General features: G+C 41.5%; 1 protein-coding gene across 2 annotated transcripts in view; it reads left to right on the forward strand.

Moving 5' to 3' along the window:
• Nucleotides 1-608: 608 nt before the first annotated feature.
• The window catches only part of otogl (otogelin-like), a 47,202-nt gene continuing 21,544 nt past the window's right edge, over nucleotides 609-26,266 (forward strand). For both annotated transcript variants that reach the window (XM_072695213.1, XM_072695214.1), the window contains exons 1-33: nucleotides 609-884; nucleotides 1,605-1,644; nucleotides 2,119-2,164; nucleotides 2,480-2,558; nucleotides 3,328-3,420; nucleotides 4,496-4,650; nucleotides 5,607-5,728; nucleotides 6,177-6,382; nucleotides 7,981-8,105; nucleotides 8,417-8,523; nucleotides 10,068-10,174; nucleotides 10,363-10,488; nucleotides 10,574-10,682; nucleotides 10,842-10,888; nucleotides 11,870-12,015; nucleotides 12,863-12,995; nucleotides 13,556-13,733; nucleotides 14,031-14,155; nucleotides 14,727-14,936; nucleotides 15,047-15,212; nucleotides 15,721-15,795; nucleotides 16,749-16,792; nucleotides 17,378-17,552; nucleotides 17,688-17,795; nucleotides 18,979-19,117; nucleotides 19,946-20,080; nucleotides 21,112-21,258; nucleotides 21,346-21,465; nucleotides 21,629-21,745; nucleotides 22,179-22,335; nucleotides 23,878-23,904; nucleotides 24,012-24,185; nucleotides 25,171-25,449. In XM_072695213.1, coding sequence (XP_072551314.1) covers nucleotides 812-884; nucleotides 1,605-1,644; nucleotides 2,119-2,164; nucleotides 2,480-2,558; nucleotides 3,328-3,420; nucleotides 4,496-4,650; nucleotides 5,607-5,728; nucleotides 6,177-6,382; nucleotides 7,981-8,105; nucleotides 8,417-8,523; nucleotides 10,068-10,174; nucleotides 10,363-10,488; nucleotides 10,574-10,682; nucleotides 10,842-10,888; nucleotides 11,870-12,015; nucleotides 12,863-12,995; nucleotides 13,556-13,733; nucleotides 14,031-14,155; nucleotides 14,727-14,936; nucleotides 15,047-15,212; nucleotides 15,721-15,795; nucleotides 16,749-16,792; nucleotides 17,378-17,552; nucleotides 17,688-17,795; nucleotides 18,979-19,117; nucleotides 19,946-20,080; nucleotides 21,112-21,258; nucleotides 21,346-21,465; nucleotides 21,629-21,745; nucleotides 22,179-22,335; nucleotides 23,878-23,904; nucleotides 24,012-24,185; nucleotides 25,171-25,449 — 4,090 coding nt within the window. In that variant the 5' untranslated portion in view covers nucleotides 609-811. The remainder of the gene's footprint in view (nucleotides 885-1,604; nucleotides 1,645-2,118; nucleotides 2,165-2,479; nucleotides 2,559-3,327; nucleotides 3,421-4,495; nucleotides 4,651-5,606; nucleotides 5,729-6,176; nucleotides 6,383-7,980; nucleotides 8,106-8,416; nucleotides 8,524-10,067; nucleotides 10,175-10,362; nucleotides 10,489-10,573; nucleotides 10,683-10,841; nucleotides 10,889-11,869; nucleotides 12,016-12,862; nucleotides 12,996-13,555; nucleotides 13,734-14,030; nucleotides 14,156-14,726; nucleotides 14,937-15,046; nucleotides 15,213-15,720; nucleotides 15,796-16,748; nucleotides 16,793-17,377; nucleotides 17,553-17,687; nucleotides 17,796-18,978; nucleotides 19,118-19,945; nucleotides 20,081-21,111; nucleotides 21,259-21,345; nucleotides 21,466-21,628; nucleotides 21,746-22,178; nucleotides 22,336-23,877; nucleotides 23,905-24,011; nucleotides 24,186-25,170; nucleotides 25,450-26,266) is intronic.

A 26,266-nucleotide genomic window follows, 5' to 3' on the forward strand; every position in this document is an offset into this window, starting at 1 on the left:
ACAGTATTATATTTTAACATATGTATAATATATGTGTAAAACGTGTTTTTTTATTGGTTTTTTTTTCTTTTTAATCAAGATATAAAGATATATAATAAAGTCCTGTTACACAGACCTACATATTTTAAAATCTATTTTAAAATAATATTTAAACGCAAGTACAGTAATAGCTGAAAATGCTAAAAATGCTCTATAAATGTTGCCTTGTATTCTGATGCACAAAACTTCTTATATTTATAGTTTTTAGTTTTTTTTTTTTTAAAACAGATAACAAATAATTATAAATTCATATAATACTTATAAATTCCAGGCCATTGTTGTTTTAAAAAAAAGAAAAAATATATAAAATAAATAAATAAATAAGCAGAATAAATATAAACATAAATAAATTTTTTTTAGTTATTTAGTTATTATTAAAGTTATTTTTCCTTTCTACTCTCCAGTCTCACCTATTCAATTCAAAACTGCACCCCTTACCTGACCAACTCTGCGAACCGGGCCGCTCTGATTGGCTGATTCTCGCGGGGGCGGGGTTTGTCTGAATACGGGTGGGAAAGGAAAGCCAGCGCAGGGTCTCAGTCTCAGTCTTCCAGCGCTGCAGAGAGGACTATGGGCATGTCAGGCACCTCGCTGCGGACACAGACCCATCATCACTCCGCCTAACCCCCACTGTTCCTCACCAGCTTCAGGAGACGCAGCACTTTTAGTAGATTAAAGAAAGAAAAAAGGTAAAAGTTGAGACTTTCCACAGACTAAACCCACGACGATGCCCTCGTAGTTCAACCGCTTTCCAGGAGGACTCTGCCCTGAGATGAACGAACAGCGGAAAGTGAAAGTGTCTTTTCTCTGGACTCTCTTCATTCTCAAACTGCTCGTAATCCCAGGTGGGTGATTTCAGCCTGCACCTCTCTAAATGTCTGTGATGCACGAGCAGCCGTGTGTATGATGCTTGTATGATTATAGATTATTATATTATTAGGTTTTTATTAATAAACATGATTTTGTTTTGTTGCTCATCTAATGCAGTATTATCTTATACTGAGGCCAGTTAGTCTGTTTATTAATTCACAATTTATATTAGTTTCATATGATTGCATTCTGTTTTTATTTACGTTTTAAAGTAAAAAATATTTAGAATTATTGATAATTTTATTATTATATATATAATATTTATTTATTTATTTATTTATTTATTTATTTTAGAGATACAGTTTTATAAGGAGATTTTAGTAATTGCTTTTATTAATATTTAAAATATTGTTTTATTATAGGATGGTTTTAGACTACTTTTCCACATTTAACATCATAATGTCATAAAGCCCTTAAGACCGTAATGGTAGTACTGAAGTTTTATTTCAAGTATGCAACTTATATTATAAGTTATATGTTATTATTATTATTATTATTATTATTATTATTATTATTATGATTATTATTATTACTTATTATTGTTATTATTATGATGATGATGATGATTATTACTTATTATTATTATTATTTACAATAAATTTAGTTTTTTTAAATAATCTATCTGTCTAATATTGTATTATTCTACACTTAAAAAGCTCAAATTGAGTTTATTAAATATGTTTTGTGTCTGATAGGATTTTTTTGCCAGGCAAAACCAGAAAACAACTTGCATAGGTAAGTTATTTTATATCAATTAAATGACAATACATCAATTATTTTTGTAAGCGGCATAATTTCAGCAGGCAATGTGGCAAAACCTGTTGAAATTCTCAACAAAGTAATGGGAATGTGTGGGCTAATGGGATCTTACTGATGTGAGTGAGAGAGAGAGAGAGAGTGAGAGAGTGAGAGAGTGAGAGTGAGAGTGAGAGTGAGAGAGAGAGAGAGAGAGAGACAGAGAGACAGAGAGAGAGACATGGGCTCTGATGGGCAGATAAACTAGTTCAGCCACTAGTTTGAAATTTGTCAATCAGTCAATATCTGTGATGGTATTGATACTGGTTATAACACACAATCCAGAAATACCACCGATCAGCGCCATCTTCATCATCACCATCATCTTCATCAATGCATCTTAAGTCGCTGTAAAGCCGCTCTCTCACCGTCACTGTGCCGCTAATACTGCTCTCTTTGTACTGCTTCTAAAAGGAGGGTTAATGCACTGCGCCAGAAACGAGATCTCTTCCGAGAGGAGGTGAGTATACCTAAGAGAAAATGTCTGGGGAGAGTGGAGCAACCACACACACACACACACACACACACACACACACACAACTAAGGCACTCTGCATGTTGACAAAGCTGTCTTTGTAGAGTTAGCACAAATGCTACAACACTAAGAGCTACAGCTCCCAAATGTCTGCTGCTGTCATGCCATCTCAGAGAAACACTGGCCCAGTCTCGCCAGTCTCCGAGGCCTGACGTGGAGCCGGGTCGTCCATTTAGACTCAAACACCAAGAAAATGCTCTTAAAAGCTTCATCATGAACATCAGCTTCGTCTCCTTTCCAGACCTTTAGTGCAGTGCTGTCGGATTCAGCTCTTCCTCGACGTGTTCTTCATAATTACACAGTTCGGGATGCCTCTACAGGTAACTACAGAGCCATATACACACACACATCCTCACCGAGAGGTCACTTAATGACCTGCACTAGCTAAAAGTCTTAAACACCTTCAGATCGAGCTGCTTATCTGCTCAGTAAATCACTGATATCAGAATAAACACTAATAATAACACTCCTACAGAAAGTGGTGGTGGTTCTTGTGGAGTCTAGCTCATTTTACTCTATTTAGACCATATATGGACAAAAGTATTGGGACACCTGCCCATTCTCTGAGAGTTGAGAGAGATCTTGAGCTGCTTTTGTTGGAGTAACAGTCTCTACTGTCCAGGGCTTACTGAAGGCTTTCTACTAGATTTTGGAGGAGCATTGCTGTGAGGGTTTGATTGCATTCAGCAAATGAGGTCAGGATGTTAATGTGGTGGATGGATGTTGTGATCATTCTCAACTCCACAGTATTTGATGGAGCACCACCATAAGTCCACCATAAGAGAACACCTCAATGCTCCCCAATGCTGGGGGGCGTTATACCCCTTCATAGCCCACACCTGGCATTAGGCAGCATGGTGCCAATAGGTTCATCAGGTTGATCTGCTCCAGAGAGTCCTATTCTATTGGCAGTACTTCTTCTCTACAGGGACTAGAACTTACAGTAGATTAATGCATTTATTAGAAGGGGTGTCCACAAACATTTGGACATATAGTGTATGCTGACCTGCATTTGTGGTACTTAATACATTCAAATGAACGGTTTCTAATGTGTGTGTGTGTGTATGTGTGTGTTTCCGTTTGTCACAGAGTATTGCGGGTGTCTTAATGGGGGCTGGTGTCAGGACGGAGGCCACTGTGACTGTGCTCAGTTCCAGGCTCTGGGAGAGCGCTGCCAAATCAGTGAGTAACATCACAGAGTGAGTGGACTCACAAAGCTGTGCCGAGATATGCAGGAGATTCGGGAGGGGTGAAAGGAGTGACTTAGTCGTGAGCCCTTTGAGAAACACTCTTCCACGGAACCTGATCTCGATGCTGAAGTACCTATACGCTCTAACTATGTCATTAATGAAATCGGGGTCGTGTAACAGTCCGGGCTGCACCTAAGCTCAAAGGTGGCTCTCAAAGGGTTGAGTGAGCATCACACTGAACACTCTCTCTCTCTCTCTCTCTCTCTCTCTCTCTCTAGCAGTTAAGATGCCATTAAAACTCGGAAGCTTAAGGTGTCAATTTGCCGTAATCGCATGTACCATACGGCTGACTGGTGTGTTTTGTGTGTTTAGCTCGTTTTCTGGCGTTGGGTTACTGATGTGCTTGAAGCAAACCACTCCTGACAAAGAGCCTCTGTACATACGTTTAATTAAGCAAGCTGAGTTCTGCTGTAAAGCAGCCATGTTAGCCCAAGGCTTTTACAGCTTGCAGTAAAGACCATTAGGAATGATCATTAAGGAGGGTTTTTTTCCAAAATGAACATTAATATAATATTATAACATTAAAAAACACATTAATCACCACTTTGTCTTTAGTTCAGGTCATTTATTTCATTTACTCTAATCTGTTTTACTAGTTTTTAATGATTTAATGAATACTTACATGGCAGAAATTGGTGAAAATCATACTTCAAACTACTCCCAGGTCTCTGATTTAGACTTTAATATTCTAATATTTGACATTAAATGCACATTTTTTTAGGCATAACTGTTAAATGCTTGGAAACGTGTCCAAAAATAAATTACTTTTCTAATCAAAGACTTAACAAAGATTAAATATCTAAAAAAAAGCTTGTATTTCCGTGTTTGCTGTTTTTTTGTAAATCTGGCAGATATATATATTGTGTTAAAATCTCATGATGAATGGACCAATAGAAATGCTCCATATTGGATTCCCCCTTTTTTTTCTGAGATACAAGGTTTTTGCATGGCACCCACTGCTTTTATAAACTTTTATAAATGAGAATTTTGATGCTCCTTTTTTTCAGTCCCCAACACGGGTCAGGACAGGGATGGGATTTGTCGTTCGTGGGGGCAGCATCATTTTGAGACATTCGATGGGATGTACTACTACTTCCCCGGAACGTGTTCATATATCCTGGCCAAAGACTGCCAGTCAGCGGAGCCTCAGTATACTGTGTGGGTGAGTTACTGTATGTCCTCGTTTCACACAAAGCTGGCCTATAGAATACACTGATCCACACAGCACTGACCGGGAGTCTCTGTTTCTTCAGACTGGTGGTCTGGAAGCATTATGTGAGAATTGGTATTTGATAGTACACATGCATTTGTTGACAAGCTGAGAGATCCAGAAGCTTGTAAAGAAGAAAAAAAATCTAAAATGAAAACACCCAAAACCCCTCCCAGCACATCCAAAACTCCTCCCAGCACATCCAAAACCCCTCCCAGCACATCCAAAACTCCTCCCAACACATCCAAAACAGCTCCCAGCACATCCAAAACCCCTCCCAGCACATCCAAAACCCCTCCCAGCACATCCAAAACTCCTCCCAGCACATCCAAAATTCCTCCCAGCACAACCAAAACTCCTCCCAGCACAACCAAAATTCCTCCCAGCACAACCAAAACTCCTCCCAGCACATCCAAAACTCCTCCCAGCACATCCAAAACCCCTCCCAGCACAACCAAAACCCCTCCCAGCACATCCAAAACTCCTCCCAGCACATCCAAAACTCCTCCCAGCACAACCAAAACCCCTCCCAAAACATCCAAAACTCCTCCCAAAACATCCAAAACTCCTCCCAGCACATCCAAAACCCCTCCCAAAACATCCAAAACTCCTCCCAAAACATCCAAAACTCCTCCCAGCACAACTTCCACTGATGCGGCATCATCCGAAAAGGAAAGCGCGGCTCCTCAGCTCAGATACAACAGTTAACTGACGGCTGTGCTGACCAGCCTGACCACCCCTGAGAGAGCAAGGCCAGCTGTGCTCTATCAGACTCTGATGGCAAGCAGCATGACCCAGGGTCCGGATCTCTCAGAGCCCCAGAGTTTTGTATGATTATTGATCTGATCTCTCTCTCTCTCTCTCTCTCTCTCTCTCTCTCTCTCTCTCTCTCTCTCTCTGAATGGCAGGTCCATAACAGTCGTTCGTGTGGTGGCTCAGTGTATTCCTGTCCTCGTGCTCTCAGTTTGTTCTTTCCTAACGAGGAGGAGATCCGCATTAGCGGCTACCAGGTGCTAAAAGGGGACCGCAGGTAAGGCTGGCCCTCAGGTATAAATGAATGGACCAATAGAAAGACTGCAACAATGTGTAATTGTAGAGTAATTGTATTTACTTGCGTATATTCATTCAAATCATACAACAAACTTCCACTATGTCCAAATGTTTGTGGACACCCCTTCTAATGACTACATTTAGCTACTTTCAGTTGCATCCACTGCTGCATCATCTTGACCTCACCAACGCTTATGTTGCTGTATGCAATCAAATCCTCATAGCAAAGCTCCTCGAAAATTTAGTAAGCCTTTTTTATTGTTGGAGACAGTTACTCTAACAACAGCAGGATACACACTTTACTTTTAATACCCTTGATTTCAGAAGAAGCAAAGAGCAGGTGTCCCAATACTTCTGTCCATGTGGTGTATTTTTCACTGGGGCCTAGTCTAGCTGACTTTTTGACTTTTGCCTGCTTCCTGCTGTAGACTGACCCTGCCCCATACAGTGCATAACGTGTTCATCGAGCGTCTGGCAGACTACATCCTGGTGAAGAGCACCTTCGGCTTCTCTCTGGCATGGGACGGGAGCTCCGGGGTCTACCTCAAAATGACAGAGAGCCACAAAGGCCGGCCTTGTGGGCTGTGCGGAAACTACAATGATGACGGATCGGATGATCTCAGCAGCACTCGTGGTGAGACAAACAGACTGAGGCGCACTTATCATATCTATCAGCGGCCAATTCAGGCTCATTATATCAGCTCCGCACGTAGCCGGGTTTGACCGAGCTCACTCACCCTGAGATTGGACCGGTCCTGCAGATGAAAGAGAGAGTTCAGACGTTTCAGCAGTGCAGTGGTGGAGGTGTAGCTGGTGTGTAGTGGCTGTAGTTCCAGGTGCAGAGTCCTTCTTTGGAATGGGTGCAAAACAGTGACAGTCATTCAGCCCATAACAACCACTCAAGCCTACACGATCCACAGTGTGACGGGGTTGAGTGTGACGGGGGTAGTACCTAGTACCTTTGTAAAAAAAAAAAACGATGCCAACATGGAAAGTTGTTGTTAATTAAGATTTTAAGCAGGAACAGGATGGAATCCATAAGCTTGCCTAGTTTGATCTGAAAGTAAAAATCTTTTATTATTTAGATAAAAGGCAGATAATCTGACCTTTATTTGAAGTTTTTACAAAGTAATTTTCAAAGTTGGGAAATTTACAGTGGGAATAAAATGGGAATATTTGAAGCTAAAAGTGAGAAATGTTCATATAGTTGATAAAAAAAATATGATAAAGCATATAATTTTGGCTAAAATAATTCAATTTGAGACCAAAACAGTTGAAAAGCAAAGCTGCTCCTCAATCCCAGACATGTGGCACATTACACATTGCAGGGTTACTGAGACCACACCCCCTGCTGCACTGTCCATTCCTCCAGCACATGTCCAGCACACCACCACTTGTGGGAAAATACACTTTTATATGATTTGATGTTAATAATAAATAATTAATATGTTTAATTTGTTAATAATAGTGTATGACATAGTTCCTTTAAATGGTTCAATATTTACTATTAATTCCAATAAATTCCCATAATTTCCATGAAAAGTTTACATTTTGGAATACTTCTGAGCTAAAGTTCCTATGGATAGTTACGGTAAATTTATCTGTAAACTTTCCACCCCTTTGCAACCCTAATTTGAAGTATGCAGTCAAAGAGGCTTTGGTGATGTCACTTCCTCAAAATAATTTCAGAACTTCAGAACAGAAGGTTGAGTGAGGGACTACAGAAAATGTTGCAATATTTAGAAATACAAACATATTTTTAGAAAAAATATATATTTTTGTGAAATATGTTATTTTAAATTTTAATAAAATAAAAGTATTTAATAACTTCTCTGGAAACACAAGATTTAAAGGTTTATTTGTTTAATTAATACATTTATTTATTTATTTATATATATTTTCATAAATGTAATATGGGTAAGTAATATTTTAGCGTTTTCTCTAATTGATAATATTAATCATATATCATAGGGACTTAAGGGACATAAACTATTAAGAGATTAAAGATTCAGCATTGCCAACATCCAGCTTCGTTTATTTACAATTTCTGTGAAATTCAGCCAAAATAAAGTGAAGTGGTTAGCTTGACCATGCTCAGCAATTAATATGAAGGTATAATATTTCTATATATTGTAATATAATGTAAATTAATTTAATATAATATAATATGAAGTATTTTTACTGATAAATGTGTGTTGCTGTTTGCCCTGTGCTCTGTGTTGTTCTGCTCAGGTCTGAACTCTGAGGACGTTGCTGAGTTTGGCAACAGCTGGACTGTCCACCTTCCTCACGAACGCCCCTGTCCTGCCGTAGACGAAGACTTCCCTGGACCCTGCTCATCTGAGTCGGATATGGATGTATGCTTTTTCCTTGTTCTTTGGAAAGCAGTTCAGCGTCTAGGAGTTGTGTATTGCTGGCAGGTTGTTATATTAGGGTTCTCAGGTTCTCATTTCCGGCAGGGTCAGAGCTCTGGATATTCTGAATGAATGCCTTCATAAGCAGCAGCTTCGTAAGCAGCTCGAGATCAGAGAGTCTGTTGAAAGCCATAAATGTGAATGTACAGTATAGCTGAATTGTTGAAGATAGATTTAAGTGTGTGTGTGTGTGTGTGTGTGTGTTATTCAGACGCTATATCTTCTTCTGTGTTTTTTTTATTATTATTTTACAGGATGCCATTGAGAAGTGTAACGCTTTGCTCTTCTTCCCGTTCGTCTCCTGCCATGAGAACATCGATCCCAATCCTTTTGTCGCCAGCTGTGTTTCAGACCTGTGTGTGTAAGTAACACCAGTGAGGTAGCACATGCAGAAGTTTAGGCGCCCCTGGTCAAATTACCTGTGTTTTTATTATGTAAATAAGTTCTCATCCTCCACAGAGACGCACGTCTGCACAGTCGAACGCAACAGTACTGTTTGATTGCTTCATTTAATATATTTCAAATAAATAAATAAAAAAAAGTAATGGCACATTCAATTTATTTTTAATTATTATTATTATTTTTAAATAATGTGTTATTTTTCCAGCATGTTAAATGCAATTTTTAAAAATAAATATATTTTTTGTAATATTTTTATGTATATATTTGTATATATTTTATTATTTTTTTTCTTTTAAGTTTGTTTCAGTAGAGGATTGCTTTACATTTACAGTTAAAAAAATAATTTAAAAATGTGTAATTTGACCAAGGGTGCCCAAACTTTTGCCTAGGGCCACTAATAACAGTTTAACCACAAGTATTTAAAAGGTGATGACGTTGTTGGCAGAGTTAGGCTCTCTCTCTCTCTCTCTCTCTCTCTCTCTCTCTCCACTGTTTCTGCTTTAGACTCTTTCTAACATTCCACACTATGCAATTACAACAGGATTATGCTAATTAATGAAATGACTGGCAGGGTGAGAGTACTATGTTGGTGTGTGTGTGTGTGTTTGGGTGGGTGGGTGTGTTAGATTGGATTAGATTGATTAAAGTGATGACATGGCTGCTGGGGTTATGAGGAGGTTCAGGCTCAGCTGCTGAGTGAGATGGTGGGGAGAGGCTCGGATTCCAGAAGCACAGAGTTGAGCAACGCGATATTCCTGTAGCTTCGGCTAAATGTGCACTGACTGCCTGCTGACGTAGAGGCGAGCTGCATTTGAGGACATGCAGTGACTGATTGTGCCTCTGTCTGATTGCTGTAGCTGTGCGTTTAAGCTTCTGCAGGTTCTGTAGACTCGGTACGCGTTACATCTCGGCGTGTCTGGGGGGGGGGGTCTTTAGGATTCTGAAATGGTCTGAAATTTTTAAATTTTGCATGCATCAGCTGTGTGTGTGTGTGTGTGTGTGTGTGTGTGCATTCACACATCTGTGTCAGCAGTGGCTCCTTAAAGGAGCTGAATGCATTAATTTATTGGGGTGTCCACAAACTTTTGACAGACAACCATATACACCATTTGTGACATTTTTGTGACACAGATGGAATTCAGCTTCTGTCTTTATCCCATCCGTGCAGTGAACACACACATACACACCAGTGAAACACACACACAGTGGACAGTGAGCACCCAGTGAGCAATAGCTGCCCATCGGAGAACAGAGAGAAGGAAGGGCCTTGCTCAAGGGCCCAACAGTGGCAGCTTGCCGAGCCTGGGAATCAAACCCACAACCCTGTCATCAATAGCCCGGAGCTCTAACCGCTGAGCCGCCACCACTAAAATGAATAGAATTCCTAGAATTCCCAATATCGGACCACCCCTGATATTAAATGTAACCTTTGGATGTCTGAAGACGCCAGATGTGTCTAAGTCCAGCTGTTTTAACAGTATGAACTCTTCATCTTTTCATCAGTTCAGATGACGCGGACACGTTTTGCCGAACGCTTGTTGAATACACCAGAGCCTGCTCCCATGTGGGCTACCCAGTCCGCGAATGGAGGGACAGCTTTCCTACCTGTGGTGAGTACAGCTTGGCCAACGTGCTCAGCCAGTCTTATTACACATGATGGCAGGATAGCCGTGGGCAGTCATTCCAGGTAAGCCAGGTGTGGAAGGTTGGGCATTTAGGGATTTTGCATTTAATTACATGATTAATGACTTATCTTATTCAACATTACAGCCCATATAATATATGTAATATGTTATAGCGGATGGATGTGAGGACAGCTTCGTCCATAGAGACTGCATCAGCTGCTGTCCCCCTACCTGCACGTTTGAAAAAGAGTGCCTGGGCACCAACTTGCACTGCCTGGACGGCTGCTACTGCCCTGATGGTGAGTCTTGTGGTGTAGTCTCGTGGTGTAATCTTCTGAAAGTGTGTGTTCACTCACAAGCTCTCCTCCTGTCCTCCACTCTCAGGGTTAATTCTACAGAATGGGACGTGTATAGCAGTGTCTCAGTGTCCGTGTGTGTATCATGGCACAGCCTATCCTCTGGGCCATGTTCTGGAGCAGGGCTGCTCTGTCTGGTGAGAATGCTCGTTTTTATTTAGAGCTTTTAATGAACAGCTGAGCTTGGAGCACTGGAAGCTTCCCCAGCCTTCACACATTGATCACAATTTCAGACTTTTCTTGCCTTGGTTTGGGAATGTCAAGGAAGTATCAACTTATGTTCGTTTTATTTCCAGTGTCTGCATGGGAGGAGTTTGGAACTGCACTGAAAACAACTGCACTGGTAAGTCTATGGACCAGATTCATATACGAGTGTTGCAACCAACAGTATGTAGCAATATTACCTTAAACCAGCAGCTACAGGATCATGTTGATGCCCCACTGACTGAACTGAACAGGGGGAGAACGGCGTCTCCGTCATTCCCATTCCGGGCCGGAACGCTGCTGCTACTGCACTATGGAGGTTTGGTGGTGGAGCTGCAGGAGGAGAACCTCTCTCCAGAACTGCTGCTGTGTAACACTGCGTAACCCATAGAGTCATATTAGTGTAAAATCCTGTAGTATTACTCTATCGCCTCTGCCCACATGCTTCCACACCTTCAGATCAAGCTTCTGCAGCTCTCAGCTTGTCCAGAAATGCATGTGTACAGCTGCTCAATTAGGGGGCGTGATCTGTATTTTTTGTACTGCAGTGAAAAAAGTAAAAGTGAATTACACTCCCCACCTGTAGAGGGAGCCCACAAGCCGAAATACAAATTATTGCATACTGCTGCTTTAAGTTCTAGTTATAATGTCATAACGTGCTGTTTATTGCTGTGGTTTTGTTGCATGTGACTTCCAAGACTGCCAATTAACAGTGATATGTAAATGAGGTCATGCATATTAATGACCAGTGCTCATTTCCTGTTCATTTATTTGGTAAAGAAACAATAGTGACGTGACATTTAATGTAAAAGTAGCTTCTATTTAGTGTCACTGCTGCGCTGTTTCCTAATAAGACCCTTCGGCTCCTTTTGTTCTCACAACATAATAATCATCACAGTGGTCACTGTTGTGCAAACACCTTGTATCTCCATTTTTAGTGTGAATCTGGTTGTTCTTTACCTTGTATCAGAATTTCATGATGAACCAATAGAAATGCTCCAAAAAGAGTTAAATCTTTTTCTATTGACTTTCATTGAAAGTTAGGACGTTTCCTCCTGTAAAGCTGCTGTTAAAATTAGTGTGTGTGTGTGTGTGTGTGTGTGTGTGTTTTGTTCTTCAGCAGAGTGCACTGTGGTGGGAGACACACACGTGACTACGTTCGATGGGCGAATTTTCATGCACACAGGCTCATGCCAGTATGTCCTGGTGAAGAGCCGTGGCAGCACCAAGTTCACCGTCACACTGCAGTATGCAGCCTGCGGGGAGGTATGAGTGTGTATGTGTGTGTGTGTATGAATGAGAATGTGTAATAAACATGTAATAAACAAGGGCTCAGTTATACCACTGTAGGAATACATGAATTACTACAGATCCACTGGTCAGAGGTTTGGTCTCTGACCATCACAGTCAAATTAGGCTCAGTAACAACTGCTTAATTACTTGGTGAGTTGAATCAGGTGTGCTGTAGAGTAAAAAACTGTAACGCTTCAAGGCTTATCACACACTAAGGTGTATTACATAGTAACTACAGAGACTTCTGTACAAACCGGAGGGGCTAATTCTTTGGTAATAGGTGGTCCGCAGTGGTCCATAGGCTGTTTAAAGGTTTAGGGAAAGGTCTAGAATGAAGCGAGAGAAGTTTGCAGTGTTTAATTTGTAGGTTCCTGCAAAACCAGGTGGGAATTAAACTTGCTTTTGACTTGTTTAAATGATGGCATCTGTTTAAAGCTCCATTCTGCAGCAATTTCGCTTTAAACAGCAGCTTCAGAATCAATTTGATGTTACAGTGACTTACAGTAACTCATGATTTTCGCATAATGCTACTTTAAATTAAGCCCTCGTTGGGTCATATGTATTAAAATAAGTTGTCTAATTTGTAACAGATGGATTTTCAATACAATTTCCGATCATGAGATCAAGGTTCAGTTTGATTTGACATCTTTTGTACAACTAGACATGCAGATTTACTTTACCCGACTGGACAAGTAAGTGTATCGACCAGTTGTCCGGCACAAATTCTCACTTTTCCTGGACTTTTCTTGTTTATCTCTACTATGTTATGGTAATGTACATTTTTACGTGCTTTTTCTGTGTTGGTATTTGTGTTTCTCAGACTCAGGAACATTCCTGTTGTCACTCGGTGACTTTAGTGGTAGATGAGGATGTCAGCAGGCAAGTTACGCTCACCAGAGAAGGAGAGGTCCTCATTGGAGCCAGCATGGCTGTCAACTTACCATACGCAGACGGTAAGATCAGATGGGTTTCTGAGGTTTAACCACTTTAACTCAAGTAGAAATACAGTACCTGTAAGCCAGTAGTCAGAATATTAATATCTGCTTGCCACTATGGGACCTTTTTTTTTACATTACACTCAGTGTGGGATATAGCAAGTAGTTTAGAATAGGGGTAAGTGGGCTCACGCCTATTTTAGGGTTGGTAATATTGATAGATATTGATAGATTTACTTACAGCTGGACTGATTTTGTCTTTGTTTGGGGGTTATATAAGCTGGAACTGTTTGGGAGGCTGTCTCCCCTCCAACCCCCCTGTAAATAATGCCTATGTACATGCATTGCCAGTTATCCACCAGAGCAGAATTGCCCTGGCGTTCATTAACTAGGATGGTTTAGTCCTCTGCTCCCATCAAATTTGCAATACTACTCAAGCTCTGGCTCTTCACTGATTGACTGCCTTTGGAAAAATACCCTAATTAGGCATGGGCTGTATTTTGCTCTGTCTGTATAGGCTGCATTACTCACCTATGTCTGTTTGTATGTGTGTGTGTGTGTATGTGTGTGTGTGACAGATATGGTGGATGTGCGCAGACTGACATCTGTGTTTGTGGGCCTACGTGCATCCTTTGGGCTGAAGATGCATTATGATTGGCGGGGTGGACGAATCTACCTGCAGCTGGACAGCACCTGGACAGGCTCCACCCTCGGCCTCTGCGGAACTCTCAATGGCAACCTGCGTGACGACTTCCTGTACGTTTCTGCTTCTTAAGTGAAAATATGAGCAAAATAGAACTTTAATAATCTTCCTAAAAACTACTAATGAAAATATGAGTATTTATAAAGCACTGAATTAAACTAATTAGATTAACTAGTATCATCACTGTCATATAAAATCCTGGTATCTCCAAAATAGCAAATTTACAGGAGAAGGAAAAATGCACTTTTTGACATAGTTGGAATCTGTTCATTGTGATACACGGTGTGTGTGTGTGTGTGTGTGTGTGTGTCTGTGTGTGTAAATGTCTTCCGGACTTGTGTTCTCTCCAGTTCTCCAGCTGGAATGATAGAAGGGACGCCGCAGCTGCACGCCAATGCATGGAAGGTGTCTTCAGCATGCATGAGCCCTGTTAACATCCCCATCATCGACCCCTGCGAGATGAACCAACAGAACTGTACGCACATAAATTCTGGGCTGAGTCTCTCATCCTAAATGTAGTAATAAAAAAGCACACGCACATTTTATTACTCCTTCAAAGGTGTAGAATTAGACTCAGCTGTAGACGATCAGAACATGGTTGGAGAGGATTATTCTGGAGGAGTCTGGAGTCTGATTTAAACCTCAGACGTTTAGTCTAGTCTGCTCTTGATTGATGTTTGAAGTGAGAGGTGAAGAAGATCACCATCATGGCCAGATCCAGAGAGCTCTCTGAGGCCTTCAGAAAGAAAGGTGTAGATGCAGAAGAGTCTGGGAGGAGGTTAAAAAGGTTTATTTTTCTTACAGGAAAATTTAATTAATTTCATTAATTGATGATAAATAAAGATGTTTCTTCAGGTGTGTGAGTTTAATTAGATTACCTCCATCTCTCAGCGTTGATCACATGAAGATCAAACGTCCAGATGTTTAAATATGTTAAAAAATCCTCATTTTTTACATTATCTTATTCCAGAAGAGGCTTTCTAAGTGTAGTACGTATAGCAGGTGTGATGGTGTGGTACAGTACTGTGCTGTTTGTTGTGTTGCAGCGTTCTACGCCTCAGTGTGTGACGTTCTGACTGGAGAAGTGTTTGCTCAGTGCCACGCCTACGTGAGTCCCAGCATGTACCACCAGCAGTGCCGCTTCCAGGCCTGCCGCTGTGGCAATGGCTGCCTGTGCACTGTCCTGGCCCACTACGCCTACATCTGCTCCAAACACCACGTCGCCATCAACTTCAGAGCACATGTCTCCGAATGCGGTGGGTTTAGTTCTGCACCTGTCCAGCTGTGCACATCTGAACTGTGTGTGAAAGCTTTGCTGACCCTTGATCGTACCTTTATGCGTGTTTGTGTGTGTGTGTGTGTTTAGGCATGGTGTGTTTGGGAGGGATGATGTACCATCCTTGCACATCCACATGTGGGAGAACCTGCCATTCTGTGAGCCTAGGGGAGGTGTGTGATGGGGACTGTGCTGAAGGCTGTGGCTGCATGGAGGGGATGTTGTACGATCATGCACGGCAGCGCTGTGTACCACTGTAAGCATCACGGACCCCCTGCATGCATCCAGTTCACTGTGTTTCTTAATGGACAGACTGTAAATCCAGATTTTTAGGTTTTAGGAAGTGTAACATGTTTGAAACCACACACAGCAGCTGTTAGTTGAGCTGTACGCTGTAAAAATCGGACGTGGGAGCTGGCATTATGACCAGAGGAATGACCATGGTTCAAATCCCGGGTCATGCTGCCTGCTATCAGCAGACGGAGCCTGAGGGAGCACAACTGGCCATGTTCTTTCCAGGTAGGTAGATGGCTCTGTCTCTGCCCACATCACCTCAGTGTGTGATGCTAGCCGGCACACAGGCGTCTGCAAGCCTGTGGGGTACCTGGTGCTTTCCTCTGAGCGTGTTGGTTGCCTGGTGATGTTGCAGTTGCAGCTCAGCTAATGACTGTGACATGTTTGTGAGGTATTATAAAAAATCCTGCACACCTGGATTAATTGTGTGTGTGTGTGTGTGTGTGTGTGTGTGTGATTTTCTTTTCTAGATCTCAGTGTCATTGTTACTTCATGGGCTCAGTGTTTCAGCCAGGAGAAGTTTCGTTCAGCTCCTCTGGTCCCTGGTGAGTGTGTATGTGTGTGTGTATGTGTGTGTGTACGTTTTACTAAAGCAACATTTATTTAAATTTTTTTACACCTGTAAGCCCAAAAACCAAAAAATAATAACAAATAAAACAATAACAACACATTTTTTTTGCAAAGCTAAAAGCTTTAAGCTAATAGTTTGGTCTTTTTAATTTTTTAATGAGTAATATACTATAAACCTCACTCTTTTAATGTTTCTGTTATTATTATTATTATTATTATTATTATTATCACTTTAAAAAGGAGGTTGTGGCCGACGGGGGTGTGTAGGCCTAAATTGTAGTATTGTAGGTGGCAGTGTGTGTGTGTATGTGTATGTGTATGTGTATGTGTATGTGTGTGTGTGTGTGTGTGTGTGTGTGTGTGTGTGTGGGTGTGTGTGTGTGTGTGAGGGTTTATATACCTCTCTAACCTTGCAGCTACAGCATGTTAATGCTGTACAGTAAATAGCCTGTATGACCCAATCAGCTCCTTTCAGCTCAGCGTACAACTTAGGCTGACTGAACCCCCTTAGCCCAGACATCCTGACTACAGAGGATCAAAAGGGTGTCTGATGATTTAAGACCTGAAACACCCTATGACCCTGGGTTCATTACTGACAATAATATATTCATATATTTTTCAATGTATTTTCTATTTTTCTATTTATCTTATTACTAGTTTTTATTATTATTATTATTACTACCCCCCCCCCCCCCCAGTTATTGTATCCTCTTTTTAATGTGGCTTGTGCGTACAGTACAATATGCAGTACAGTCACCACTGTTTACACGTGCTGGTAGCCGCTAACACTCTGGGTCATGTCTGTATTTTGTGGTGTGTAAGCAGTGTATGTAAAGCAGTGTATGTAAAGCAGTGTGTGTAAAGCAGTGGTCTGCAGGGACTGATGTCTACCTGATGGTGTCGTGTCTTGTGTGTGATTTATTCTCAGCCTCTGCAGAAATGCTCGTATGGAGTGTGTTCCTGAAGAAAGAGGTACATCTTATATTTCCAACTGCTTTTGCACACTTTTTGAGCTGGTGGGCCCTGGAGCTGTGTGGAGATACCTCTGTGTATCAGAGGCATCCAGTGTTTTGAGAAAGAGAGAGAGAGAGTACGGTCTTTCACCGTGCACTAAAATAACCTGGAAAAAGGAAGCCCTCAGACATGGAGCATTCTACATGAATGGTCATAAGTTATGAGATTTTTCTGTTTTTTTTTTTGTTGTTTGTTTGTTTTTTGCAGAATTTGCTGCAGCATCAGCCTTTACTTTTCATTAAAGACTTTCCACCAGATTTTTGAACATTATTCTGATTATTTGATTGCATTCAGCCTCTCCAACTCATTCTAGAGTTGTCTGAAGGTGCTTTTTGCTGAACTATCAGTGACAGCTGAAGTTAAAGTTGCTGGTCTCACTGATTGGAGTTGAAATGCTGCCGTTCACCTGATATCACAAACTCTTTTATCCAGTCCTCAAGATCTTCAGCCCAAACCGCTGTCAATGTAACCGTATCCTCATCATAGGTGTTACAGAACTGTGTTTATTAGGGTCTATTAATTAATCTGCCCTGTTCCCTTCAGAGCCAGAGAGAGGTGACTGCCCAAATGGGAAAGTCTACTACAGTTGCAGGGGCCAGCTTGGGGCAGGGCCATCTGGCGTGGGTGTAGCCTGTGAGTTGACCTGTAGGAACCTAATGTTGAATCTCACCTGTCCTCCCATGACCCCCTGTGTGCCTGGGTGTGGATGTCCTGCAGGGTACGCTCTCTCTCTGTTTCAGATGTATCACATTTGTTACACATTGCAGATCATATAAAGAACATATACATATATTAGGTCTGTAATATTTGTGTGTGTGTGTGTGTGTGTGTGTGTGTGTGTGTGTGTGTTTAGGCTGGTGGGTCATAATGGAGAGTGCTATTATCCAGAGAACTGTCCGTGTGCTTGGCTAGGTTTGGAGTATCTTCCTGGAGAGACAGTGGACACGCCTTGCTATCGATGGTCAGTGTGTTTATTTCATGATAACTGCTGAAGTACTTGTTTATTGTTTATTATTTATTGTTTATTGTGTTGTTTGCACAATGCTATTTTCTATATTTTCATGTAGAGCAAACAATTAATAACATAATAAGATGTGTTCATATTTTCTCACCTTAGACATAAATCCTTAATCCTTTTATTATTATTTTTTAATATTACCCTTTATTCAGAGCTACATATAAAATATAACATGAGGGGTAGATTTCATATCAGCATGTCAACAGTTCTTCTTTGGTGGTCAAGTTCCTGATCTAGCACACATGGCAATAAATGTGATATATAATTTTATTTGCATTTTTATAAAAAAAAAGCAGTTTTCCCTTTCTATCTTGCGTGACGGGGTGGTTGGAAAAATCTAACAATTAATTATAAACAATATAAACCAGAAATGATGTTTGTAGATTATTTCTAGTCTAAATTTGAGTCAAACTCAAGGGGCGCACACGAATCATACAATTATTTTTATTAAATTATTTTTATAATATAAAAGTTTTTATTTGAAACAATAAAGCTTATGTAAACAGAGACACATATATAATCCAGATTAGGTTCGATTAAAATATGTTAATCAATCCGGCCATGTAAAAATGGCTGGATACTGATGAAAAAAGATTCAAAATACTATGTTACCCTTTAAGAAATATTATTATCGGGGCTCCGAGTGGCTCAGCGGTCTAATATGCCACCACAATGGCCCAGGGTCCACGAGTTCGATTCTCGAGCCATGCTGCTTTTCCATCAGCAGCCGGAGACTGAGAGAGCACAATTGGCCACGCTCTCTCCTGGTGGGTAGGTGGCGCTGTCTCCCCTCATCACTATCAAAGTGGCAGCAGTTTGAGAAGAGGAGGATGAGATGTACGTTAAGTTCTTACCCTCCTAGTGTTGGGAGCATTGCTAGTGCTAGAGCGAGCTACGAATGTATAAGAAAAAAAAAAAAGTCATTTATTTATTTATTAAACACTTTATTAATAAATGACATGAATTATTAATTAATTAATTATTACATTAAAAAATAAATAAATAAAATGTTTTTATTATTTAATAATAATAAACAAACTTTTAATAATAATGACTTTTGGAATCCCATGTTTTTTGTCCATAATGCTGCTCATCAAATGACCCTCTCGCATGTTTCTGCCCTCAGTGTGTGCCATCGCGGGTTCTTCAATTGCACATACTTTCCCTGCCCCGCCGTCTGCACCATCTACAGTGACCGTCATTACCACACTTTTGACGGCCTGGAATATGACTACGTCAGCGACTGCCAGGTCTACTTAGTGAAGGTATTTGCGTGTAAAGTGTGTGTATCCGTGTGTGTGAGAGAGAGGGTCAGTGATCGAGAACATGTGTCAGTCTGTTGTTGAGCGTTTGGGAGTAAGTCTGATTTGTGGTACAAACACAGAGGGACGGAGCTTTACGCTTCCACAAATGAAAAGATTGATCACATCCACAGTGACACACCTTTAAACCGGCCAAAACGCTTTAAAAACAACAAAGAGGCTCCGAAAATGCGAGTGTGTGAGGGCCTCAGTGAGTCCGTGAGTGTGTGTGTGTGAGTGAGTTCGCTGGGCGGCTCTCTGTCAGGGTGGATAGAGTAGCAGGACCGGAGCGACTCCCACTGCTCCTAATCTTGGGAAAATCAGAGAGGATTTTTAATTAGAGCGGGATTGCTGTAACGGAGCCGTGGTGAATGTCAAACCCTGCACACTAACACAGCGCTCAGACTCGGCAAAGGCCCTCCACTAACAAAGAGCAATCTGTTCCTAATCAGCCTACGCACTGCAACCTGCTACTGCTGCTGTGAGTGTGTGTGTGAGTCAGTGTGTCTGTCTGTCTGTATGTGTGTGTGTGTGTGTGTGTGTGTATTTGGGGGAGTGTTGGTGAATGGACTTTGGTGTCTCTTAAAGGGCAGTAAGCCTCTGAGGAGTCCACTGATCTACTCAGGGGACACAGCCCTCAACTGTTACAAAAAGCCCATGTACGCAGGCATACTTTCAGATTGCTTATGTGCCATCCTGAAGGCCCCAACTGCTGCCTTCAGCGCTAAAAAGTTCAAAAGTGTGTCCATGCGTCTGATCAGACGCCTGACTCTTCTGTGTTCCTGCATCTAGAGCGTTGGTGACGTCGAGATTTCCATCACAGCCCAGAATAAAGACTGCTACGAGAGTGGAATAGTCTGCATGAAGAACCTGCTCATCTACGTTGGCCTCACTAAACTCTACTTCAGTGATAACTCAGGCAAACCTGTGAGTCTTTTCTCTTCTCGACCTTCTTCAACATTCAAATTGGGTGATCTCACGCAAAAACCTCCCATCCACAAAAATGCCAACTTTACAGGGGCTCTAATGCGGTCCAATGCACTGCCACTAGGCCCAGGGGTCATGAGTTCAAATCCCAAGCTGGGCTGTTTGCCATCAGTGGTTGGGGTCAGAGAGAGCACAATTGGCCGTGCTCTTTCTCCCTGGGTAGGTAGATGGCGCCCTCTCCCCTCATCACTCTTAAGCGATGCCCGTGCTCTCCTCCTGAGTGCGACGGCTGCCCGGCAGTGCCACATCTGCTGCAGTTTAAAAAGAGGTGGTGGCTTAGGTGGTCTGTTGTATGGACATCAGCATATCATGCAGTATCACTCATGCAAAAACCTTGAATCTTCACTTTGGCTCTTTTCGCAGTTGTGTCCAAAACTCACGATGGTTAGACCAATAGAAATGCTCGATTTTTTTCTCTGTTGAATTTTTCCCACTTTGGCACTCTGCAAATTAACCCACCACTTCGTAGCTCCCCCTAGCTTTAGCAATGCTCCCAGACACTAGGAGGGTAAAGACTTAACACACGTCTCCTCTGATACATGTGAACTGCTTTGCCGGGTGGCCGACACGCTCAGAGGAAAGCCCTGGGTCGCCAGCTCCACCACACCAGCTAACAGGCGCCTGTTCTGGCCAACGTTGCTTAAAAGTGATGAGGGGGGAGAGCGCCATCTACCCACTTGGAGGAAGCACAGCCGATTATGCTCTCTCGGACTCCAGTGTTAACCAGTGGCAAAGCAGCATGGTTCGGGATTCAAACTTGGGGCAGCCCATTAGACCACTGAGCCAGTCAGAGCCACTATAACTTGGATTAAAACTGCACCTGAGACATCTGGACGTCCAGTTAAATCACCGTTAAGTAGCAGTTATACCCTTAAATATCAGCTTCAGGATCATGCTGATGCTCCGTCAGTCCCACTCCAGGCCGGAACGCCGCTGCTGCTCACTGGCTTGTGTTTGTGTTGAATGTCCAGAGTTCCTCCACTGTGGTTGGACGAGGGTATGAGTTTGAGCTGTGGGGGGCGGGCTACTACACCGTGGTCCATTTCCCCAACCAGGACTTGACTGTGCTCTGGGACCGTAAAACGACCATCCACATCCGTGCTGGACCACGATGGAAGGTTGGTCCTCGTCATTTGCCCAGATTTTCAGAGACGTACCAATACATCAACTTTCTAGCCCTTATCATGTGTGTTTTTTGTATTTAGGGTCAGTTCAATGGCATGTGCGGGAACTTTGACATGGTGACAGTGAATGACATGACCACAGCAGGGCACATGGAGGTCAGCAATGCCCAAGCCTTTGGAGACAGCTGGGCTCTGGGCCAGGTAAATGAAGCTCTAGGACATGCCACAGTCTGAGATGATGCCAGAGGAGTAAGACACAGCCGAGGGTAACAGTGTGTGTGTTATATGATTTGTAAATGATTTCTAGAAAGCTTCCTGTGTGTGTGTGTGTGTGTGTGTGTGTGTGTGTGTGTGTTGTCTGTAGTGTGAGAGCGATTTTGTGGTACGCAGGCCTTGTGAAGGGGACCTGAGCAGACAGCCGTACGCTAAACGGGAATGTGGACTCCTCTACAGTGATGTTTTTGCTCCATGCCACAATGTTGTAAGTGCCTCCCTCAGGAGTTCAACACTGCGTTCTGTAGACTACAGAAAAGGGCACAGCTTACCCACAGCCGCACACTACACACACACACACACACACATGTCTGTTGGTGATGCACCAGCTGATAGCAGTGAAACAGAGGGTAAGATTCCTCTGTAATGAGAGAATACTTGGCAGCACTCTACCATGTGGTCAGCAGGGGGCGTCATAGCACAAGAAAAACTAAATGGAGTCTTTTTTGTGTTTATTGCATGTGTGTGTGTGTTTATATGTCTGTGTGTGTGTGTATTTGTCTGTGTGATATAGTGATATTAGGCCTGTTTGTGTAGTTAATGGCATTGCTAATTCAGCATATAGGCCACTCAGTGTCCTGACCTATTTTGTTCTGTTGTCCCGTGGTCACTGGTGTGGGTAATCTCCTGCGGACCCCCAGGTGGATGTAACCTGGTTCTATAAAAACTGCCTAACAGACACCTGCAACTGCAACCGTGGAGGGGACTGTGAGTGCCTGTGCACCAGCATTGCTGCATACGCGCACAAGTGCTGTCAACACGGTGTGACGATACAGTGGAGATCCCCTACTGTCTGCCGTAAGTGCCCGCACACACACACACACACACACACACACACACACACTGGGCTGTGTAGATGTACAAATGTACACAGTAGCACACTACTCTGAGTGATCTTTTGATGTCCTTTCACTGTCCATCATTTTAGATGGCTCAATTTGTTCCCCTTCAAAATAGGATCATGGTAATACCATATTAATTTACCATGGTAAATATTAACAGAATAAAATCACAATTCTGAAAATACCATGGTATAATTCACCATGACCATGATATACTTATATGCTACTATTGAATACCATGGTATACAGATATGGTACTGTTGAATACCATGGTATACAGATATGGTACTGTTGAATACCATGGTATGCTTTTATGGTGCTGTCGAATACCATGGAATTCTTATATGGTACTGTCATATACCATGGTATTCTTATAGGGTACTGTCGAATACCATGGTATGCTTATTTGGTACTATTAATAACCATGGTATATTTATATGGTACTTCTGACTATAATATTATACTTATATGGTACTGTTGAATATCATGGTATACTTATATGGTATTATTAAATACAATGGTATGCGTATATGGTACTATTGAATACCATGGTATACAAATATGGTACTGTTGAATACCGTTGTATGTGTATATGGTACTGTTGAATACCATGGTATGCTTTTATGGTACTGTCGAATACCATGGTATTCTTATATGGTACTGTCATATACCATGGTATTCTTATTTGGTACTATTAATACCCATGGTATACTAATATGGTACTGTCAAATACCATGGTATATTTATATGGTACTTCTGACTATCATATTATACTTATATGGTACTGTTGAATATCATGGTATTCTTATATGATACTATTGAATACCATGGTATACTAATGTGGTACTGTCAAATACCATGGTATGCTTATTTGGTACTATTAATAACCATGGTATACTAATGAGGTACTGTCAAATACCATGGTATATTTATATTGTACATCTATCATATTATACTTATATGGTACTGTTGAATATCATGGTATACTTATATGGTATTATTAAATACAGTGGTATGCTTATATGGTACTGTCAAATACCATGGTATATTTATATGGTACTTCTATCATATTATACTTATATGGTACTATAGAATACCATGGTATGCTTATATGGTACTGTCGTATACCATGGTATGCTAATTTGGTACTATTAATAACCATGGTATACTAATATGGTACTGTCAAATACCATGGTATATTTATATGATACTTCTGACTATGATATTATACTTATATGGTACTGTTGAAAATCATGATATATTTATATGGCATTGGTAAATACTATGGTATAATTATATGGTTCTGCTAAATACCATGGTATACTCATATGCTACATTCAAATATACTAGGTAATACCGTAGTCATACCACATTTTTTAGGGTATTCAATTGATCATATCTCAACTATACATACACAAAAATACAAAACAACACGCAAATATGAATAAGTATATAATTCAAGTATACAAGTATATTTATATGTTTTTTTCTATTCCAGCGTTTGACTGTGAATATTACAACCAAGGTATGTTCGACCTACTTTGTACTAAATGTGAATTTACTCATTTCACATCGTATACTCACGCGTACAGACCATTATCACTGGATGTGCATGATCTGTGTGTGTTTTAGAGCTGGGTGATGGTCCATTCACTCTGTCCACTACTGAGCTGAATGACTCAGCGTGTGTCTTTGGAGCGAATGTCAGTAGTGGAGAGGTGTTTCCTCTGCTGAGGACCAGTGGCCAGATCACTGCCATCTTCAACTTCATGATCACCAGCGGGCTCTACAAGGACCGAGCTTCACGTGAGAACACGACCTCAAACTTTTTACTGTTCAGAAGTTTAGAATGACCTTCAAAAGCATTCAACCATTTAAAGAAAATAAAAAACAGTGTAATACCATGAAGTGATACTTTTAAGGCGGGTCTATGCAACCAATGGTTGGTTGAGGTGAAAAATGCTCAGATGCAGTTTTACAAGCTTATTTACCACCCTGTTATTTTTCATTCTTTTGAATGAAACACACTTGTTTCCTTTTAGTAGTTTGTAGGTTAAAAAAGATGAGTGGCAACGTCACTATGGTGGCTCACAGGGACCATATTGCATGGCTTAGCCTAGCCTAGCCTAGCTTAGTACTGTAACAAGAACATTGTAATTGTTGTTTTGTAGTTATTCCTGAGTATTAATGGACAGTGTTGCTGTTTTCTTAATGTCTTTTCTGCCAAACCGCAAGTTAACAAGAGTTAGCTTTTAGCCTAGCACCTGCTTGGAGGCCTGCTAGGTTGCTTCCTCTGCTCGGCCCCTTTTTCCTCCTTGTGTTGGCCTAGCTTTACCCTTTAGTATTTTTAACTTCGCTTTCATATTCTCCCAGAGTTGCGTTTAGCCTCAAAAGGCTTTCTCTAGTGAGCGGGACTTATGTCCGTTTGGGCGGTGTAAATATAACGAGTCAAGACTGTGATGTAACAGTTTGGGAGTTTTGGAATTGGCCCATTTTACAGCCCTGTTTTTGGTTCTGCTGGTTTTTCCTGTGAAGGAGGAACGTCAGTGTGAGTTTCACAGTACGTCAAATCAATGTTCCCGTAATTCCATGTATGCCCAAAAAAATCTTTAAATGCATCATAAGGCTTTTTAGAATTAAGTTATTAGTTATTAATAATTAATGATAAGTGTTCTTTGCCTCAAATTCTCAAATTGACAACTTAATAACTTCTTTATGTTGGAAATATTGAATTAAATTGTAAGTAAATTAATAAAAATATGAACTAATAAGCCAGCCATTGTGTGTTCAGGACTCCCCACTGTCTCGCTGGAGTCTGCCGAGCGACCAAACTACTTCCTCTGTGTTGCGGCGAACCGCGCAGTGCGACTGGAGCGCTGGAGACCCGGAGAGGACTTCCGTCGCCAGGCAACTTTCATTCATCACCAGGGCTTGTGGTTGCCAGGGCGATCCTCCTTTGAGCTGCACAGTCAGAAGGGCGTCTTCCTCACACTCTCACACACACTCGCACGCGCACAGAGCTACGACAACTCACATTCCTTCAAGGCCAGCAGCAGTTTTACCATTGAGGGTAAGAAAGTTCTCACAGTCCCACATCCCATACACCACCTATGAGTTCACATTTTCCCTGTACAGATTAAACCGAGGTGCACTTATGAGTGTTCTTTGGAGGGTTTCTCTGTAGATGGTTAATAAACTCTTAATAGATGATTAATAAAAGAGGATCAGTGACACATCAACAGCAGATCAGTGCAGCAGCAGCAGTGAAGCGTCTGGATCCACTGAGGTAAAGATCCTGAAGATGTTCTGTTGAGGCTTTACTGACATTCAGTAGATTTACTGTTCATCTGGTCCATCAAGTAGACTTAATATCCAAACCCAGCCTAACCCACATCCTAATCCTAACCCTGATCCTGATCCTAACCTCAACCCACAACCTATCCCAGCCTAACCCACAACCTAATCCTAACCCTGATCCTGATCCTAACCTTAACCTACAACCTATCCCAGCCTAACCCACAACCTAACCCTGATCCTGATCCTAACCTCAACCCAAAACCTAACCCAACCTTACCCATAACCTAACCCTAATCCTGATCCTGATCTTAAACTCATCCTCAACCTAACCCACAACATAACCCTAATCCTGATCTTAACCCTAACCTTAAACCAAAACCTAACCCTGATCCTAATCCTAAACTTAACCTCAACCTCAACCTACAACCTAACCCAGTTTTACCCAAAACCTAACCCTAACCCTGATCCTGATCCTAATTCTGACTCTAACCTCAACCCACAACCTAATCCTGATCCTGATCCTAACCCTAACCTCAACCCACAACCTAACCCAGCCTTACCCACAATCTAACCCTGATCCTGATCTTAAA

This window comes from Salminus brasiliensis, chromosome 13 (assembly GCF_030463535.1).
Source record: "Salminus brasiliensis chromosome 13, fSalBra1.hap2, whole genome shotgun sequence".
Taxonomy (NCBI): domain Eukaryota; kingdom Metazoa; phylum Chordata; class Actinopteri; order Characiformes; family Bryconidae; genus Salminus; species Salminus brasiliensis.